The 21,680-nt window shown below is 36.1% G+C and overlaps 1 protein-coding gene across 1 annotated transcript; it reads left to right on the forward strand.

Annotated features, from left to right (window-relative positions):
* The first annotated feature begins 6,266 nt into the window (after positions 1-6,266).
* LOC121377656 (beta-1,3-galactosyltransferase 5-like) lies at positions 6,267-19,553 on the forward strand. The gene is made up of 2 exons (XM_041505727.1): positions 6,267-6,368; positions 18,263-19,553. The coding sequence occupies exon 2, from the start codon at positions 18,273-18,275 to the stop codon at positions 19,539-19,541; it is 1,269 nt and encodes a 422-aa protein (XP_041361661.1). The 5' UTR covers positions 6,267-6,368; positions 18,263-18,272; the 3' UTR covers positions 19,542-19,553.
* The last annotated feature ends 2,127 nt before the right edge of the window (positions 19,554-21,680 follow it).

A 21,680-nucleotide genomic window follows, 5' to 3' on the forward strand; every position in this document is an offset into this window, starting at 1 on the left:
CACATTGGATATACAGATACTGATATTCTAAACAAGAAAATATATTTAATATGTAAGTTTAATCGTTTAGTCGGAAACATTTTACAATGCAGCAAACTCAGCAATGTCCCTTTAAGAGACTCGCATAATAGGTCTACATATTGTTTTATTTCCAATATATAATATTGACGATACCGATACACACGTGAGTAATAACCTCTTTATTATATAGTTTCAAGCTTAATGCAACGTTGTTGTTTTTTGTAAATGTATACTTAGGTCTCACTACACAGATCACTTCCGGGTGAGAGTTCATTGATCACGGTCCATTATAGTTCCTAATTGTGACACGTTATGGTTCAAATATTCACTTCTAGGAAATGGTGAACAATTAAAACAATACGTATGTTTAATGGTAAGCCTTCTGGCTGTATTTTGCCCATGTTATTTTGTAATATTGTGCATCGACGTTTTGGGACATGGGTATATAGCGCAAGTGACAGCCGGAGTGAATCGGTTAATGAACCACCTGTTCGGACCGGTACTACAGCCAGATGCGGTCATATAGCAAAAAACTGAGACGGAAATGTTCTCAGTTTTGGAGTGAAGATACATGCTTATATAATGTATGTTCGCAATGGTGTATGTTGTTAGTGCCAACGAGAACCCGTTCTATTGGCAATCTTCTTTTGAAGTTGGGCAATTTAACATGGGTTTCAATGGCAGATGGCATCTGTGTAGTGAGACCTTAATTTAAATTGCAATCAGTCATTACGTAATATTCAAATGACGTATGAATGTGTGAAGCAGTAACGTTTTGAATGGAAAGGACTGTCATGTACTACGCTTCTTTATTTGTCAATAAAGGAAGTTCCTGATTAATTTACATTCTAATTTACAAAGTTATATAAAAAAAAGTTTGTCTTGTTTAACGACACCACTAGAGCACATTGATTTTTCATCTTATCATCGGCTATGGGACGTCAAACATATGGTCGTTCTGACTGGGTTTTTTTAGAGGAAAGCCGCTGTCGCCACATAGGCTACTCTTTTACGACATGCAGCAAGGGATCTTTTATTTGCGCTTCCCACAGGCAGGATAGCACAAACCATGGCCTTTGTTGAACCAGTCATGGATCACTGGTTGGTGCAAGTGGTTTACACTGAGCCTTGCGGAGCACTCACTCGGGGTTTGGAGTCGGTATCTGGATTAAAAATCACATGCCTCGACTGGGATCCGAACCCAGTACCTACCAGCCTGTAGACCGATGGCCTAACCACGACGCCACCAAGGCCGGGGTTTTTTTTAATAGCATGCATGTATAAACATGTTAGAAGGTCCGGACCTACCTGTGGTGAGGGCAAGATCTTATTAAGAATACTCTACACCAAATAATTGTTTACCTACCCTGGGTTTCTGCCAGAGGTTACGGAGGGTAAACTTACATGTACGTACCCCAAATCTCAGAAAATAATGGATATATTTTGTTTTAATGTTTATATAGACTATAGTAAGATAATTGCTGTTTAAAATTTGTAAAAGTGCATTAAATAAAATGTCCAATAAAAAAGTGCATTAAAGGGACATTCCTGAGTTTGCTGCAATTTGTAAGATGTTGTCGACTAACAGAGACTTTTTAACGATTGTAATTACATATCAAATATATTTTTCTGCATAAAATATTAGTGGCTGTATATTAAACGTGTTTCTGATCGTTCTAATATTTGTACTAAGTTAAATTTCATTTTCTTTCTTAAAAAAAAATTTTTTTTTCGTACGTACGAAATTATTTGAAGACAAAATCCAGTTTGGGCTTCTTACAAATATTAAGACGACCAGAAACACATTGAATATACAGACACTGATATTCTAAACAATAACAAATATTTAATATGCAAGATTAATCGTAGAAATATTTTATTAGTCGGAAACAGCAAAATCAGGAATGTCCCTTTAAATAAAATGTCCAATAAAAAAAACATTTCAAACCCATAACCACCTTTGAATATATTTAGTTTTTATTACGTACCTTCAAATTATTTTCTGGCAGAAAGCCTGCTACCTTTGGCAGAGATTAAAACAATTGGTGTTCTAAGTTTTGACTGTTACCATAAAATAATATAATTAATCACTTTTGGCATCTAGCAATTTAAAGCAAAATTTACAACAGTTAACACTTGGAATAAGCATAATATATTATTTTGTTTTGTTTTACCTGTGATATATTTTCACTAGGACTTCCTTCTTACTCCTTGAATGATTAACGAAAATGACACTGGATATATTGTAGTTATTTCTGTTTTATTCTAATATATAATAACAAATGTGTTTTATGTCAGTATGTGGAGCAAACTACCTGAAACAAATGGTTTGAAATCAGGATTACAAAATCCCAAAGATAAAATGAACTGACTCCTAACCTCAGCCTCTACATATTATCTATATTTGTACAGGCCTGAAGTGTGTGTGGGTGGGGTGGGGGGGGGGGGGGGGGTACAGTCTGTAGTGAGGAATACAAACTAGATTTTCATCTTTATATCATCTTTATTTTTGTAGAGTAGTGAAAATTTAAAACATACATTTTCGTCCTCAAGTGTGGGATAAAGAACAAGCGCCTAGGCCCGCCCCTCCACCCACTCCACCCCAGTTTCTGCGGGCCTGATATATTTTATATTAATAAATACATGTTTACAGACTACATAATGCTATTATCTATAGGACATATTAGTTGTAAAGTGATTGTCAGTATGTGGCAACATTATAATATTTTCCAACATTTCTGTGTTTTTGTGCCAGGCTGTGGACAGTTTCGGCAGACGGGTAACATATTTGCTTAATAACTAACAATGCACGGTTTAACCAAACACATTAAAACCAGGAGAATAAAAAGAAAATTTGTTTATTTTAGGGGTTTTTCAAAATAGTATAACTTGCTTTGGTGAGGAGGGAACGCTTTTTTTTTTTGTTGTAAATTTGCGAAATTGGCCTCTGGAATATCCATTGTCATGTTTACATCTATGTTGGACAAGATTTATGATAAAATATTATTACATTTTGTGTGTTTTTCTTCTAATTATGTCCATTTACTTCAGTTTACATTAAAAAAAAAAGTCATAAAAAAATAATGTTTAAAAAAATGCTTGTTGTATGCTACAACAGTAACCCACCCAGAAACCCCACATAAATTTGAATAAAAATTATCTTTATTTAATTATTAAATTAAAATTTATTTAATAATATTGCTGTGCAAACATACTTGACAAAGCGATCCTAAAAAAAATAAAAAAAAAAATAAAAAAACCGACATAAAAAAAAAACCCAAAACCCACCCAAAACCCACCCAGAAACCCCACAAAAACAAAACGAGTTAAATTTTAACTTACATTCAATGATAGGACATTTGTGTCATCATTATTAAGCTTCGAATTCAACTAGTTTTAGATATTTTATCGTACTTGCACTTCATATCCCTTTTATCTAGGTACAATTTACTCAAATACGATCAGATTCATTGGTAATCACGTTTAATGTTGGAAAATAAAATACAAGAACCTACATCACCAACTTGCGACATATGACAATTAAAAAAAAAGAAAAAAAGAAATTATAATACAAGGGTTTTTTGTTTATTATTCACAACTTACCTGTTTTACCATAAAATAAAAAAGGGATGTCACGTGAAAAACATTTCACATCACACCTAGCATCATATTGTGTTGGATATATGTTTTTTAATCTCCACTTTATTAACACGCGTCCGGTTAGGATCTAGCTTAATTGTCATTATATTGAAGAACAACATAATACGGTAATGAAAACTCGATGAAAACAAATACATTTTGATAAGCGATCGCGCAGTCAGGAGAAAACCGGATATCCGTCCACTCAGCTATACCAGGATGATGTTTACTCCGGGTCCTCATAAGGTTCCAGTGGACTAAATCAATTCCATTTCCGATAATGTTAACGTTTACTAATAAAACTGATATAAACAGCGTATCAACACACCCAGGGAGTACACCAATGAAAAATGAAAAGTGTGACACCTCACATCTAATCTACCTGCAAAACAACGGGGGGGGGGGGGGGGGGGGGGGGGGGGGGAGGAGGAGGGTTACATCCCATTTAAAAGATGTAATAAATATTTTATTAGCAACCGTCATTTTTTTCTAATGGTGGCGAGGCGTAGCCCAGTGGTAGAGCGCTCGCTTGATGCGCGGTCGGTTTGGGATCGATCCCCGTCAGTGGGCCCATTGGTCTATTTCTCGCTCCAGCCAGTGCACCACGACTGGTACACCAAAGGTCGTGGTATGTGCTATCCTGGCTATGGGATGGTGCATATAAAATATCCCTTGCTACTAATGGAAAAGAGTAGCCCATGAAGTGGCGACAGCGGGTTTCCTCTCTCAATATCAAAAAATTATAGAAACTTAAAGAAAATTCTCTTCTTAACCGTTTAAGAAAAGAAACACTTCAATGAATATGTAGGCCTATTGTGCAGCATAGTGACATCGTAAGTCGCATGTTTCCAATAGGCTACATACATCTGGATACGTTCAAATATACTGACGTAAATCATCAATAAGTATATAAAATTTTTTTTGACTACATTAAAGTTTGAGTTAAAATTTGCTTTTGTTTAACGACACCACTGGAGCACATTGATTTATAAATCATCGGCTATTGGATGTCAAACGTTTGATAATACTGAGATATATAGTCTTAGAGTTAAAGTTTATTTTGTTTTACGACACCACTAGAGCACACTGATTTATTAATCATCATCTACTGGATGTCATTTGATATATATATATATATATATATATATATATATATATATATATATATATATATATATATGGTCTTAGCTGTGGCGTAGCCAGAGAGGACAAAACACCAAGGAAAACCCAGACCTGTAAAATAAATATCAGTGTCATGGGAAAAATAAAATAAATCTGGGGAAATTCCAGACGAGGCAATGCTTAGAGAGGAGACCTGCTACATTTTCATTAGTAGCAAAGGGTCTTTTATATGCACCATCCATCAGACATGATAGCACATACCACGACCTTTTATATACAAGTGCACTGGCTTTAACGACCAATAGCCCAAATGGGCGTACCTTCGGGGATAGATCCTAGACGGACCGCGCATCAGCCGAGCGCTTTAACACTGGGCTATATACGTTTCAGGGTAGTACATACCGCGGCCTTTGATATGCCAGTCGTGGGGCATTGGCTGAAACGACTGCGCATCAAGTGGGCGTTTTTAACATAGGGCTACGTCCCGCCGCTCAAAAATCCCTAATAAATGTTGATAGAAAAACACAGCTTGGCAGGAAACAGTATATATATATCGCAACATGTCTTCAGTGATAAAAAAAAACAGCTTGGCAGGAAACAGTATATATATATATATATCGCAACATGTCTTCAGTGATAAAAAAACCCAGCTTGGCAGGAAACAGTATATATCGCAACATGTCTTCAGTGATAAAAAAAACAGCTTGGCAGGAAACAGTATATATATATCGCAACATGTCTTCAGTGATAAAAAAAAACCCAGCTTGGCAGGAAACAGTATATATATATATATATATATATATATATATATATATATATACCGCAACATGTCTTCAGTGATAAAAAAAACAGCTTGGCAGGAAACAGTATATATCGCAACATGTCTTCAGTGATAAAAAAAAAAATTAATATCAAGCATTGCAAAACTTCAACGAATTCCAAAACTGATTTAATTTGATACACGCATAGCCGATTTGAGTCAGGTCCATTATAGGCAGCGCACCAATCTAATTAAAATTAGCTCCACTATTACATGTGGATCTAACAGCAGCCCGTTGGAGCTCATGTCCAATTGACCTTTCATTCGACCAATCAAAATCTTACTTGCAAAATCATGGCAGTGATTTGAAAAGAATTTGAAAACATTCGGGTTTATGCCGAGGGTATACGAAATGATTCGGGTGAATTACGAAGTATGCCGGAAACTAATTTCAATATAAAATTTTATATAAAATTCGTTTCAAGACACAAAAAACCGTGATGGTATATCGATGAAATCAGTTTATACTAGTATATAATACAGAGTTTATTACTACACTTTTCCCCCTGTTATTTCAATGTTGAAATGGACCAACAAGTTCGCCTATTACATAAATAGTCTCGACCGATATTGGTCGATATTTAAATTGTTATTTATAGATTAAATGTCACCTGGATATGGGAGTCCATGCAATGCTGTTAGATCTACTGGCGCGACCAGTATAGCTAATTTTAATCAGATAGGCAGCGCACAGCACTGATTCAGACACACACACATCTGGCGAAAATAACCGACGGATCAGTTTATCTAGTGCTCTTGGTTTTAGGTAAGCCATTTTAAAGTCAGTTTGTTTTATTTAACGACACCACTAGAGCACATTGATTTATTAATCATCAGCTTTTAGATGTCAAACACTTAGTATTTCTGTCAAATAGTCTTAGAAGGGAAATCCGCATTTGTCATGTGTGCGTGTGTGTGCGTGTGCGTGTGCGTGTGCGCGTGCGTGTCTGTGTGCGTGTGTGTGTGGCTGTGTGTGTGTGTGTCTGTGTGTGTGTCTGTGTGTGTGTGTGTGTGTCTCTGTGTGTGTGTGTGTGTGTCTGTGTGTGTGTGTGTCTGTGTGTGTGTGTGTCCGTGTGTCTGTGTGTGTGTGTGTGTGTGTGTATGTGTGTGTGTGGAGAATTGCCCGAATTAAACGAAAATGCCCGGATCTGGATACAATTCATTTTAGCATTAATTTACTGCCAAACAGCTATATACATAAGGTTGTAAACGAATCGCTACGCATTTTAAATGGATTACAGCCAATTTCTTATATAAAAACAGTTAATTCATACAATGTTATTACATGCATATAATATATCGAGGCTTTGTCATGGAGTTTGTTTTTCGAATATGACTTTTATGTCAAGAAATGATGTGTAAAAAACATATTTTCACAAATTGTGAAGCAATGAGTGAAAATATGTTTTTCACACATCACGAGTCTGTTTATAATATAAATGTTTTCCTAATTTTTGACAATACCGTTCGCTTTTTGTTAATATCTTTCGGTTATTCTGTCGAAAACACGTAACGCCGTGATATACTTCTTCCTAAGGAACTTTTACAGAAAATGTATTTGACCATAGACTATATTAAAATAAATTTGAATAAAAATTATCTTTATTTAATTATTAAATTAAAATTTATTTAATAATATTGCTGTGCAAACATACCTGACAAAGCGATCCTAAAAAAATAACAACAACAAAAAAACGACATAAAAAACCCCCAAAACCCCCCCAAAAACTCACCCAGAAACCCCACAAAAACAAAATGAGTTAAATGTTAACTTACACTCAATGATAGGACATTTGTGTCATCATTATTAAGCTTCGAATGCAACTAGTTTTAAATATTTTATCGTAAATGCACTTCATATCCCTTTTATCTAGGTACAATTGTTTAAATTACGTTTTATTCAAATACGATCAGATCCATTGGTAATCACGTTTAATGTTGGAAAGTAAAATACAAGAACTTACATCACCAACTTATGTTCCTTCACTAACATTTAAAAAAACAAAACAAAAAAACAAACAAACACCAAACACCAAACAAAAATAACTAAATAAAATAAAAATACTCTGTGACTCAACTTGCGACTCATGTTCTTTCACTAACATTCCGGTAAAAAAAAAAAAAAACAATTAATTTTGTTTTAATAATAATACAATGACGTAGATCATCAGTAAGTATAAAATGTTATTGTTGTTTTTTTTTGTTGTTTTTTTGTTTTTTGTCCCCAGACCATTAGACAGTGCCAGGGTTGGGGAGCCCTGATAAACCGCCTTACAATTTATCTTAAAATTAATATTCATACATGTGTAAACATACATACATATATACACACATACACACATACATACGCATACACGCACGCACGTACGCACTCACATTACATTCTATTCTGATATATGCAGGTACAAATCAAAATAAAATAGTACTTCCTTTTATGCACGTCTTATGGTCCAGGACTTTTAAAAAAGAAAAAGAAAAAAGGGTAACAACGAGAGAAGAAGAAGAAGAAAAACAAGGAAAACAAGAAGAACAAGAAGAAGAAAAAAAAAGAAGAAGAAGAAGAAGAGAAAAACCCCTACCTAAAATTGATAATGAGTAACGAAGTAGAATTAAACTGATGATATTAACAACAGGAACAGCAGTCGGGCCTGTGTTGGAATGTTATATGAACATGCAATTACAAAACGTTTTTCCTTTGAGTAGATCGTTATCTGAGTGTAATGGGTTTTTTCTCTTTCTTTCACTATATAAAAAGGTTGAGCCATTGTGCCCATTCTTTATTAAACTTTTCATAGTTGCAGTTTTTGAAATAAATATATTTCTCACTTTCAAGTTTGTTTTACAACACGTTTTGAACGGACGCGATAGTTAATTTTTTTTCTTGCATTTTCGTACAGTATATATAATATTTAATGTTAATAATTAGCCAGTTAATTATATTAACGTTCTTTTTGTTAATAATACCAAACATAACAATATGTTTGTCAAAGTGGACAACAATTCCTGTTTTGGACAAAACCCAGTCTTCTACAGCTTTCCATAAAGTATTAACCTGAGTGCATTCATAGAAAAGATGTTGTAGAGTTTCTGGGAAGTTATTACAGAATATACACATATTAGAATCTACATAATGAATCATATATAGAAAAGTGTTTGTTGCTCAAATCCGATGTAGGATGCGATACTGAAACCATAATAAAGTTGTATCATTAATGCTTTCGAAAGGTAATTCATAGTATTGTTCCCAATCACTTGAGTCAAAATTAAATCCTCGATTTCATATTTTATCTGCGCTTTTGGGATTATGTGTTTATGGTTGAGTATGCAATACATGTCCGTACATCCCTGTTTACTTTTCAAAATAAGTCTTAACCTAAAAGGAAAAATAGGATTATTCACTTTTTTGAAACGATCGTTCCTTAAATCACTAAATGTTGATATGAATGATTTCACAGCATTTATTAGTGAAGCATATCTAATGAAATTTGAATTAATATGATATTTTTCTGCAAATTGTTCATACTTTAAAAATTCTCCATAATCATCTACTAAATCGTTTATGAAGAGTATACCTTTTGGGGCATAATGTTTATATAAAAATGGTTTATGATTTATAACTATTTCACTATTATGCCAAATATTAACTGATAAAATATCATCTACAGATTGTGGCTTATGTTTCTGTTCAGTAGTTATCCAACTCAGTAATGTATCTTTCCAAAACATGTTTGACATCTCATTGCATTTTTTAGAAATAAAAGGATCACCATATATTATTAAATCGTTCTTTGAGATACCTGTAACGGATCTGAAAAGAGTAACCCACTTTGAATTGTTTAAAAACAGTCTTCGTATTCATGAACATTTTAATGAGTTTTTAAAATGATATATGTTTAACATTTTAATACCCCCTGCTTTATAACCTTGTGCTATTAAATCACGTTTGAGCTTTTCTGGTTTATTCTGCCAAATAAATTTATGAAATAGCGTCGCTATATTTTTTTAAAAACCTTTCCCTGGGTCGTGCAATGATATTAGTAAATATATTAGCTTGGGTATTATTAAGGTTTTAAGAACAGTTATTCTCCCCAAAACCGTTAATTTTCTAATGGACCATAATTTTATTAATTTTTGAATTTCCAGTACTTTAATATTATAATTTAGATGCATGATATGTTCCAAGGTAACTGAGAAATTAATACCAAGTATACAAAAATATGTTGCCCCCCATTCCAACTTCCATCGTGCATGGTGAAAAACCTCGTTAGAGAACTTTTTACTTCCAATCCATATGGCTTTTGATTTAGAATAATTTATTTTTAAACCAGAAATACGTGCGTAATAATCTAAAACTTTAAATGTACCGTACAAGGACTCGGGAGATCCGTCAAGAATGAAGGTTTTGTCATCGGCGTATTGTGATATAAGGTATTCTTGGCCGTCTATATCAATACCTTTAATGGCTTCGTTATTTCTAACAATAATAGCTAAAATTTCAGCACAAATAATAAAAATATATGGCGACAACGGGTCCCCTTGTCTACACCCCCTTTCTAGCATGAACGGTTCAGATAGAAAACCATTTTGCAATATTCTTGATAAGGAGATGTTATACAATGTTTTGATCCAATTTTTAATCGAAGATTTAAAATTAAAAATATCAAGTACTTTATTTATGAATGACCACGATACCGAATCAAAGGCCTTCTCGAAATCGACAAGTAGCAATAAACCTGGAATGTTCTGTGTTTCAGTGTACTGCATAATGTCGTATATGAGTCTAATGTTTTCTCCAATATATCGTCCTTTAATAAAGCCGGTTTGAACATTATTTATTATTTTATCTAATACCTGTTTTATTCTGTTTGCGATACAGCCGGATGCTATTTTATAAGTACAGTTCAATAAAGTTAACGGCCTCCAGTTTTTAAGAAATTCTTTAGGTTTATTTGCTTTGGGGACACATGTAATTATACCTAATTTTTGTACACTGGACATTTCCTTAATAGAGTAACTATGGTTAATAGACCTGACTATAAAGTGACCGAGATCAGTCCAGAAGAATTTAAAGAACTCTGCAGTAAATCCATCAGATCCAGGACTTTTATCGTTTTTCATAGTTTTGAGAAATGCTAGTACTTCTGAGTATTTTAATTCACCTTCTAATTGTTCAGATTCTTCATCAGTTAATTTATTAAAGTTTAATCCACCCATTTTTTTCTATTATATCGTTGTCATCTTGTCCTTCTGGTGCGGAGTAAAGTTTTTGATAGAAAGCTCTAGTTTCTTTAAGAATTTCTTCTTGATCTCGGATTTCTTTTCCATTTTCTAAACGTATTCTTGAAACAAGTTTGCTAAAATAGTTCCTTGATTCTAAGTTACAAAAATATTTTGTTGGTTTTTCTCCTTCTTCTATCCATTTTGCACGTGACCGAATATAATGACCTTTAAGCTTTTCTCTTCGCAGTTCCATTAATACATAAGAATTTTTTTCAATTTCTTTTGAATCAATATTTTCTTCTTCCTCCAAACGTTTAATATCATCGCACAACTTAGTTTCTAATTCATTATTTTAGAGCACATTGATTTATTAATCATCGACCGGCCTCGGTGGCGTCGTGGTAGGCCATCAGTCTACAGGCTGGTAGGTACTGGGTTCGGATCCCAGTCGAGGCATGGGATTTTTAATCCAGATACCGATTCCAAACCTTGAGCAAGGCTCAGCGGGTAGGTGTAAACCACTTGCACCGACCAGTGATCCATAACTGGTTCAACAAAGGCCATGGTTTGTACTATCCTGCCTGTGGGAAGCGCAAATAAAAGAGCCCTTGCTGCTAATCGGAAAGAGTAGCCCATGTAGTGGCGACAGCGGGTTTCCTCTCAAAATCTGTGTGGTCCATAACCATATGTCTGACGCCATATAATTGTAAATAAAATGTGTTGAGTGCATCGTTAAATAAAACATTTCTTTCTTTATTAATCATCGCGCATTGGATGTCAAACATTTGGTAATTTTGACATAGTCTTAGAGAAGAAACCCGCTACATTTTTTTATTACTAGCAAGGGATCTTTTATATGCACTATACCACAGACAGGACTGTACATACCGCGGCATTTGACATACCAGTTGTGGAGCATTGGCCGAAACGACTCCGCATCAAGTGAGCGTTTTACCACAGGTTTACCACAGGCCCAATAAAACTAATAAATGTTGATAGTAAAAAGACCCAGCTGGACAGGAAACAATATATATTCCAATATGTCATTAGTGAAGAATACAATATGTTAACAGTGATAAAAACAAATTAATATCAAGCATTGTAAAAATTCGGAAGTCGGAAACTGGTTTAATTAGATGCATGCGAAGAGAAACTAGTTTTTGCCCGAATTAAACGAAAATGGCCGAATCTGGATACAATTCATATTAGCATTAATTTACTGCCAAACAGCTATAGATAGATATAGAGATAGATAGATAGAGATAGATAGAGATAGATATATAGATAGATAGATAGATAGATAGATAGATAGATAGATATAAATATATCACTAAACATTGTTACATGGATTACAACTAATTTTACGGGTAGAATGATAGAAATACATGGTAGAATGATAAAAATATATGGTAGAATGATAGAAATACATGGTAAATAGGACTCAAGTTACCACTTTGTGCCCGAATATATCTATCCTTTTTACCTCCCGTCTCATACACTTATGGAAACACGCTACACGTTTCCATTAGTACCAAGGGGTCTTTTATATGCACCATCCCACAGACAGGATAGCCCATACCACGGTCTCTGATATACCAGTCATGGTTCACTGGATAGAACGAGAAATAGAACGAGAAATAGTCCAATGGGTCCACCAACGGGTATCGATCACAGATGGACCGCGCATCAGGCGACCGCTTTGATTCTATTGATATATGTTTTTGTTCAATACTAAGTTTTTATATAAACAGTTAATTCATATACTGTTATTACATGTATATAATAGACATTATTATTAACTAATGCCGCATTTAAAGATGCTGGAAATAAAAGTAGATTTCTTAGAGTCTTTAGGGTGTACACTACCAAATCAAATCCCATAGACGACAATAGTAACATATACGGCTAAAACTCCTACCTGCAACGTATCAACCGACATAAACGCCACGGATATAAATACTACCACCCCTTACACTTAAAGTGAATCAGAAAAAAATGGGGGTCAAGCTGCTCGTTTCTGAGATAACGGGTAGCGTCTATGACTACCCTAGTTTCGCACAAAATTTGAGTACTTTTTTTTACAGGTACCCCATACATGTTTCAAGCACAAGGCTACTTGACACATTGGTACTAGATGAAATAAAATTGCACATTTATTTTACCCAGATGAAACTATTATTTTTTACAACCAACACACTCACATTTATAACCAATCACAGGACTTGTGGTGTTCACTTCTCTATCAAAAGTTCGGTGCACCTCGAACTTTGACCCAGCCGGAAGTTATTTGGTATTGTACTACCTTTAGTAAAAAAAGAAAGAAATGTTTTACTCAACACATTTTATTTACGGTTATATGGCGTCAGACATATCGTTAAGGACCACACAGATTTTGAGAGGAAACCCGCTGTCGCCACTACATAGGCTACTCTTTCCGATTAGTAGCAAGGGATCTTTTATTTGCGTTTCCCACAGGTAGGATATCACAAACCATGGCCTTTGTTGAACCAGTTATGGATCACTGGTCGGTGCAAGTGGTTTACACCTACCCATTGAGCCTTGCGGAGCACTCACTCAGGGTTTGGATTCTGTATCTGGATTAAAAATCCCATGCCTCGACTGGGATCCGAACCCAGTACCTACCAGCCTGTAGACCGATGGCCTAACCACGACGCCACCGAGGCCGGTAGTCTTTAGTGCATACATAAACGTTTGGGTTGGTTGTACATGAATATTGATTGCTATGTATTATGTATTTTATTTTTGTTATTGCTATTATTCACAGAACGCCTGTATCCATCGCAACCTAATTGCTATGTATTACTAATACATAGCATGTGACAAATACGCAAACTTTCATGTGTAAACAATATCAACTATCAAGCGGCAAATGTATAGAGGCTATGGGGGGGGGGGGGGGATTAGAAAAAAGCCCTATTAAATGGTCTGTTACTTTATATTTTAATATCTTTCGATTATTATGTCGAAAACACGTAACGCCATGATATATTTCTTCCGATGAAACTTTTGCAGAAAATGTATTTGACCATAGAATATTTTAAAAGAAATTTGAATAAAAATGATCTTTATTAAACAAAACGATTCGATTGCCAAGTTTAATGTTAACTTACACTCAATGATACGACATTGTGTCATCATCATTTAGCTTCGTATTCAATTAGTTTTAGATATTTTATCATAATTGCACTTCGAAGCCTTTTTTATACGTACAGTTGTCTAAATTACTTTTTTTTTTTTTCAAATATAAGGTGGGGGGCATTTAGGCTTATGGTGATATGCCTCACACGATGGCACGAAGCGCCCGAGTTGCTTTAGGGGATCCGGGGCATATTGAAAAAAAGCCCACCACAGTCGACCGACCCCCCGACCTCCCACTGGCTACGGGCCTGATTGGTAATCATCAAACATAAACACGAAGAAGCGACACTGGCCTCAATAATCAAAACAGAATAATTTAATCATGAACTTGTTCAAAAAAGCAAAAACTATTTCTATATTTTCACTTTTATGACTTCTATAGATCTATATATTTTATTTCTATGTATATAATAAACGTTATTATTAATTAATGCCGCATTTAGAAATGTTGGAAATAACAGTAGAATTGTTAGATTCTTTAGTTAGTAGATACATAAACGTTTGTCATTGCTGTACATGGATATTGATTGCTATTATTAATACTTAGTATGTGAACAAAATACGCAAAACTTCATGTGTATACAATGTCGAATATCAAAGGGTAAATATATAGAGGTTATTTCATAGACTGGTTTTTTCCCGAATTAAACTTACATTCTCTGGTTACCATGTTATAACATCATGTACAAATGTGAAATACAAGCTCAAATGCACTTTTTAAAAAGTTTTGTGTGTTCGCTATGAACGGATATCGTCAAACGTATACGCTTGATTCGTCGCCTGTGCCGCCATAGCTCTGCAAAGCACAAACGACAGCCTGTTGTCAGTTTCAGTTAACACGTGCATTTGCCGATTTTAAATTGTAGGGTTCGTCTCCAAAAATTAAAAGAGAAATCTTGCGCTGTACGAAGAACGTTCGGTTGAGGATACGGTACTAGAGTCTTTAATTAAAACCGGTTGATCTTGACAACGTATTATCGACAGTCGTACCTTCCTATTTCAGAATTGATAGTTTAGTAGAACTTTCAAAGTTCAGTTTGTATACTAGTAACACATTAATCATGTATATATTTTAAAAATAAAATATACTAAAGTAGACAATGAACATTTTCACTTCTTAATTTTACGTGTTAAAATCGACAAATTCAAATAAATATTATTTTGTTTGGAAATGGTAAAGTTGGGGGAGGGGGGGGGGGAGGGTGTTTAACGACATCAAAGATAAAGCATATTGATTTAATAATCATCCGACCCCATACAACCGTAAATAAAATGTGTTGAGTGTGTCGTTAAATAAAACATAACCTATCCTTCCTTCCATCTGCTGTTGGATGTCTAACATTTTGTAATTTTGACATATAATCTTACAGAGGAAGCTTAAAAAAAATTGAAATGTATTTTTTGGGGGAGCTCAACACAGTCTATAACCCTAACCCCGCTGAAATCCCTGCACACGCGCCTTGGAAACCGGCTACATTTTTTTTTAGCAAGGGATCGTTTATATGTACCATCCCACAGACAGAATATTACATACCATGGGGTTTTTTTGTATACCCACCGATGGAGATCGATCCTAGACTGAACGTGCATTTCCAAAAACACCTTTTTAGGTCTAAGTAATGAATAAAAATAACATATAGTCTTGAAAAATGTTACATAAATCGAACACAGTACCCTCTTCCTCTACCCTGGAGCGTTACGTAATTAGTAACACCCCCTTACATGTAACGCGTATGCCAACAGCTGGCCACTGTCAACATTTCACGGCAAATCCCCCACTCACCGACGCCTGGAAAGGCGTTGTACCATACCTCTATGGATATAAATATGTTTTGGAGATATGAGACGACCCCTCAATCAAGACAATTAAATTTGTTCAAAAATTGCGAAATCTCACGTGATCTCTTGTTGGGAAATTCTATACTTGTGATAAGCCAATGAAAACCGAGATCAGTACGAGCCCGTCAAAAGTGTTCCACTTTCAAAACCATGGCTTTGTTTTTGACCTGGATACGCCAGCGTAGTGAAACCAATGCGGAGTGCGGCGTCATATATGCACCAAATGTAATTGGATTTTCTGTTCTATATGCTTAAGTAATAAAAATATTCCAGGGAATGTAGTTTTAAACGAAACTGCCCGAATCTGGATACAATTCATATTAGCATTCATTTACTGCCAAACAGCTATATACACAGGGTTGCAAAAGAATCACTACGCATTTTTACATGGATTACAGCTAATTTCTTATTTAAAAACAGTTAATTATTACAATGTTACTACATGCATATAATATATCGAGGCTATGTCATGGGGTTTGCTTTTCGAATACGACTTTTATGTCAACAAATGATGTGTTTTTCACACATCACAAGTCTATATATTATATACATCTTTACTTAATTTTTGACAATACCGTTCACTTTTTGTTAATATCTTTCGGTTATTCTGTCGAAAACACGTAACGCCATGATATACGTCTTCCTAGGGAACTTTTACAGAAAATGTATTTGACCATAGACTATATTAAAATAAATTTGAATAAAAATGTATGTGAAAACCATATATATATATATATATATATATATATGATATTTCATATTATCTGTCCTTATTCTGTAGTTATATTTTCTACACACATCAGTCTACAATAAATTGGAAAGCATAGCTTTATCGCAGACAGAATAAATCTTTATTTGATGTAAATACTTGTGCATTACCTTCATGACAGTCAATACGTTTCAGTGTCCATTCATAAAATATGTTCTACATAACGTCCATTCTGGGCAATTATGACGTCGTCCTTGTTTAAAGTTACTGATGACATTTGCGCACGTTTCTCGGTGAATGGCACGGATCTCCTCTTGATTACAACGTTCAGTTCATTGATATTGGCAAGAGTAGGGCTATACACCCTATCTTTCAGATATCCCCACAAGAAAAAGTCAAGGGGACTCAAATCGGGCGAGTGTGGTGGCCATTCCTGGTCAGTCCTGAAAGAAATGAAGTTGCGCTCGAATGTTTGTGATAGCCATTCAGTTACACCACCAGCTGTGTGTGTGTGTGGGGGGGGGGGGGGGTAGCATCATCTTGTTGAAACCGTATATCATCAATGTTTATACCTTTCCTTCTCAATGCTGGAATGAATTTCCTCGCAGCTTTCACTTGTTCAACGGTTTCAGCATTTCTTAGATCTTGGGCGTCCAGGATTTCCGTGCCGCCTGTCTTCTACTGATCCCAAGTCTTCAAATCTTTTTACAATTCTCTGGATCTGTTTAGTGTTCAACTGCCCAAAGTCTGGATGATTCTTTTCCATCATTTTAATCACTGTTTTTAGTGATTTACTTTGGTAGTACAATTTAACAACTTCACAACACTGGTCTTTGGACAGTACCATTTTGAAAACAAGCCGACACGAAGTGACTTCATTGATGACGTCATGACTTCAGTTGATTTCCCATAATTTTATGTTGGTAAAACGTTCCATCTATCTACTTCGTGATGGTGCATAAACTGCGAAGCAATAATTGAAAATATGGTTTTCACACACCATGAGTTGACATAAAAATCGTATTCGAAAACACACCATGAAATGGTATATTTATTATATATATCTTTCCTAATTGTTTTACAATATTTCGCTTTATCCTGTCGAAAACACGCATCGCCATGATCTATTTGTTCTGTTGGAGCTTTCGCAGATAATTTACTTGACCATTCTGCTGTGCAAAAATGTCTGACAAAACTATTGTTAAAAAAATCCCTCACTAAAACAAAATATGAATCGAACTGAAACTTAAACGTTAACTTACACTTAAAAACAGTTTGTTTTGTTTAACGACACCACTAGAGCACATTGATTAATTAATCATCGGCTCCTGGATGTCAAATTTTTGGCAATTTTTGACGTATAGTCTAAGAGAAAAAAACCGCTACATTTTTCCATTAGTAGCAAGGGATCTTGTATAGGCACCATTCAACAGACAACAGCATATACCACGTCTTTTGATATACCAGTCGTGGTGCGCTGGTTAGAACGAGAAATAGCCCAATGGCCCCACCGACGGGGATCGATCCCAGATTGACCTCGCATTAGGCGAGCGCATTACCATTGGGCTACATCCCAACCTACTTTTTAAATTATTCCATATTCAGTAGGGTTATATTTGATTTTATGTTGTTGTTGTTTTTTGTTTTGTTTTTTGTTGTTGGGGTTTTTCAGGGGAAGGGGAGGCGGCCTACCTGATATAACCTGTTTTTTATTATTTTAAAATCTTTTGCAGGCTTCTAACGATGAAGATATTTTATTCAAAGAAAAGAACACTTTTGATGGTCCTAATTCTTGTGGCAGTTACATTTTCTATTATTGAAGTTAATTTCATGACATTGACGAATACTGTTCCATCATTCACTGTGGCGACAACCCAATCGTCGCATAGCTTAATCGTCAGAAACACGTTGCATAGCAACCAGTCGGTAAATGCCACCGGGAGGATAACGTCATACAGCAACCAGCCAAGAAATGTTACCGGGAGGATAACGTCACATAGCAACCCGCCAACAAATGTTACCGGGAGGACATGCTCATATAGCAATGCGGGCGTATGTCTATCAGAACTGCCTGTTCCCGAAGCATTTTCCGAGTCAGGATTTTATGGAGACAGAAGAATAATGAAGTACCGATGGTTTTTTAAGCCAAATAAAACCAGACATTTCCAGTTAGATCATCGGTTCTTGAAAGGTTCTGCCAAAGCATGCACACCCAATGAGCGACATCAGCTGGTTGTGTTAGTGCTGACAATGCATCACATGGAGTCACAAAGACAGGCGATTCGTGATACCTGGGGTAGTGTGTCTACCCTGGGTACATGGCCTGGGTCAACAGAGAAATTTTCCATCAAATTACTGTTCATCTTAGGTGTTAGTAAAAACGATTCCTTAAACATCGCGGTCTCTAAGGAAGGAGAGAAAACGGGCGACTTGATCATAGCTGGATTTGACGAAAGCTACTACAACTTGACACGCAAAGTCTTGGTGGGGTTCAAGTGGATTAGAGAATTCTGCCCCACTGCCAAGTACGTCATGAAGGTTGACGAGGATATATATATAAATATACCACAGTTTGCAGCGTCGATGAATTCCCGCAAATGGGACAATCTCATATATGGGTTATACTTTATGGCGTCTTCTGTTGAGAGAGGCGGGAAATACATGGTGTCGAGAGAAATTTACCCTATAGAGATGTATCCGCCGCACGTCAAGGGCATCGTGTACTTCATGACCACTGATGCTGCAATGAAGATCCTAGCCGTGTCTGAATATATGCCATATATAAATATCGAAGACGTGCATATGACAGGCATACTGGCTAAAATATTCAATTTCAGACATGTTGCCCTGTCTCCAGACCTGTATTACACAAATAAACCTGCTACATCGTGTCAGCTCGTAAACGGAAATAAGATGATTTCACAACAAATATTTACTAAACAATTGTACGAGATATGGAGTAGAGTTAAAGACCCCTCGTTGTGCGAAACTGTCCAATCAAAGTCATTGTAAGAGCTTCCTCGTGTTCATGTGTCCAATCAAAGTCATTGTAAGAGTTTCCTCTTCTTCATTTGTTCAATCGAAGTCATCGTAAGAGCTTCTTCGTATTCATGTGTCCAGTCAAAGTCATTGTAAGAGCTTCCTCTTTTTAATTTTTCCAATTAAAGTCATCGTAAGAGCTTCCTTATGTCCATGTGTCGAATCAAAGTCACTGTAACAGTTTCATTGTATCCAGTTGTCCAATGAAAATAACAGTACCAGCTTCCTTGTATCCAGTTATCCAAAGTCACTATTTTATTTTATTTTTAATTTTAATATGTAAATTTATAATTTAACTTCTAATTTTTGTGTTTAGACCAGCTCGACTGAAATTATGGCACCAGCTAAGTTATTGTATAAAATACATATCCATTAATTTTTATGGTGCACTTTAAAAGCTAATTATGTAACACACACACACACACACACACACACACACACACACACACACACACACACACACACACACACACACACACACCCCCCGTTGATTTTTGGCCATGGTTATAAGTTCAAAATTCTTTACATTGTCCCATTCATCTCAACTGTCCCCTCACTAACCTCCCTCTCCTGCCCCGGCGTCGGTCACTGGCGATGTTAGAGACTGAATCCGGAGTAGACGTGTCTCAACCATCGGGATATGGGCACGTTAAAACAGTTCCCAGTTCCAAAATCACTGTAACAGCTTCCTTACTTTTTGACTTAATCCTACGGGATATTCAAAATTCAATAGCACCAAAATTGCCCCCTCCTCCTCCCACCCAACCCAAACCCGGAGGAGCAGGTCCAGGCCGACACCCGCGCCCATGACAGGCGTGCGCTACAACAGCTTGTTCTGAATGTGCACGATAAACCATATGACCTGACCTGACCTGACCTGACCTAACAGTTTCCTTGTGTCTAGCTATCCATTCAAAGTTATGGGACGAGACGTAGCCCAGTGGTAAAGCGCTCGCTTGATGCGCGGTCAGTTTGGGATCGATCGCCGTCGGTGGGCCCATTGGGCTATTTCTCGCTCCAGCCAGTACACCACGAGTGGTACATCAAAGGCCGTGGTATGTGCTATCCTGTCTATATGATGGTGCATATAAAAGATTCCTTGCTGCCAATCGAAAATAGTAGCCCATAAAGTGGCGACAGCGGGTTTCCTCCTTCAATATCTGTGTGGTCCTATGTCTGACGCCATATAACTGTAAATAAAATGTGTTGAGTGCGTCGTTAAATAAAACTCTTTTTTTAAATTTTTTTCCTTTAGTTATTAATTTGAGCAATACTTGTGTAAATGCCTATAGTTCTCTGCTTGAAATTCATTCATTTTAACATATTTTCGTGCTTTTATCCAATTAAGGTTTAAGCACGCTGTCCTGGGTACACACTTCAGCTATCTGGGCTGTCTGTCCAGGACAGTTGGTTAGTTTTTAGTTGTTAGTGGTTAGTGAGAGAGAACAGAGTGTAGTGGTCTTACACCTACCCATTGAATCGTTACAACTCGCTCTGGGTGAGGAGCCGGTACCGGGCTGCGAACCCAGTATCTTATGTCCGATGGCTTAACCTCGACACTATCGAGGCTGGTCAGTATTATTCTTTGACTTACTGATCAGTCTCAACACGAGCTACTAGATTGACTTCAGAAAGTACCAGAAAGGACATGATGTAGCCCTTTGTGACCGGCATCGGTGGCGTCGTGGTTAGGCCATCGGTCTACAGGCTGGTAGGTACTGGGTTCGGATCCCAGTCGAGGTATGGGATTTTTAATCCAGATACCGACTCCAAACTCTGAGTGAGTGCTCCGCAAGGCTCAATGGGTAGGTGCAAACCACTTGCACCGACCAGTGATCCATAACTGGTTCAACAAAGGCCATGGTTTGTGCTATACTGCCTGTGGGAAGCCCAAATAAAAGATCCCTTGCTGTTAATCGGAAAGAGTAGCACATGTAGTGGCGACAGCGGGTTTCTTCTCAAAATCTGTGTGGTCCTTAACCATGTCTGACGCCATATAACCGTAAATAAAATGTGTTGAAACATTTCTTTCTTTCTTTTTTTTTTCCTTTCTTTTTTTGTATTTCTTATCAAATATCTTAACATTCCTTTCATTTCAGCTTATTTTCGTGT

This window comes from Gigantopelta aegis, chromosome 7, assembly GCF_016097555.1.
Source record: "Gigantopelta aegis isolate Gae_Host chromosome 7, Gae_host_genome, whole genome shotgun sequence".
NCBI classification, from domain to species: Eukaryota; Metazoa; Mollusca; class Gastropoda; order Neomphalida; family Peltospiridae; genus Gigantopelta; species Gigantopelta aegis.

Coding starts and splice junctions, on each gene's coding strand:
- LOC121377656 (XM_041505727.1), top strand. CDS start 18,273: ATGAAGATATTTTATTCAAAGAAAAGAACACTTTTGATGGTCCTAATT.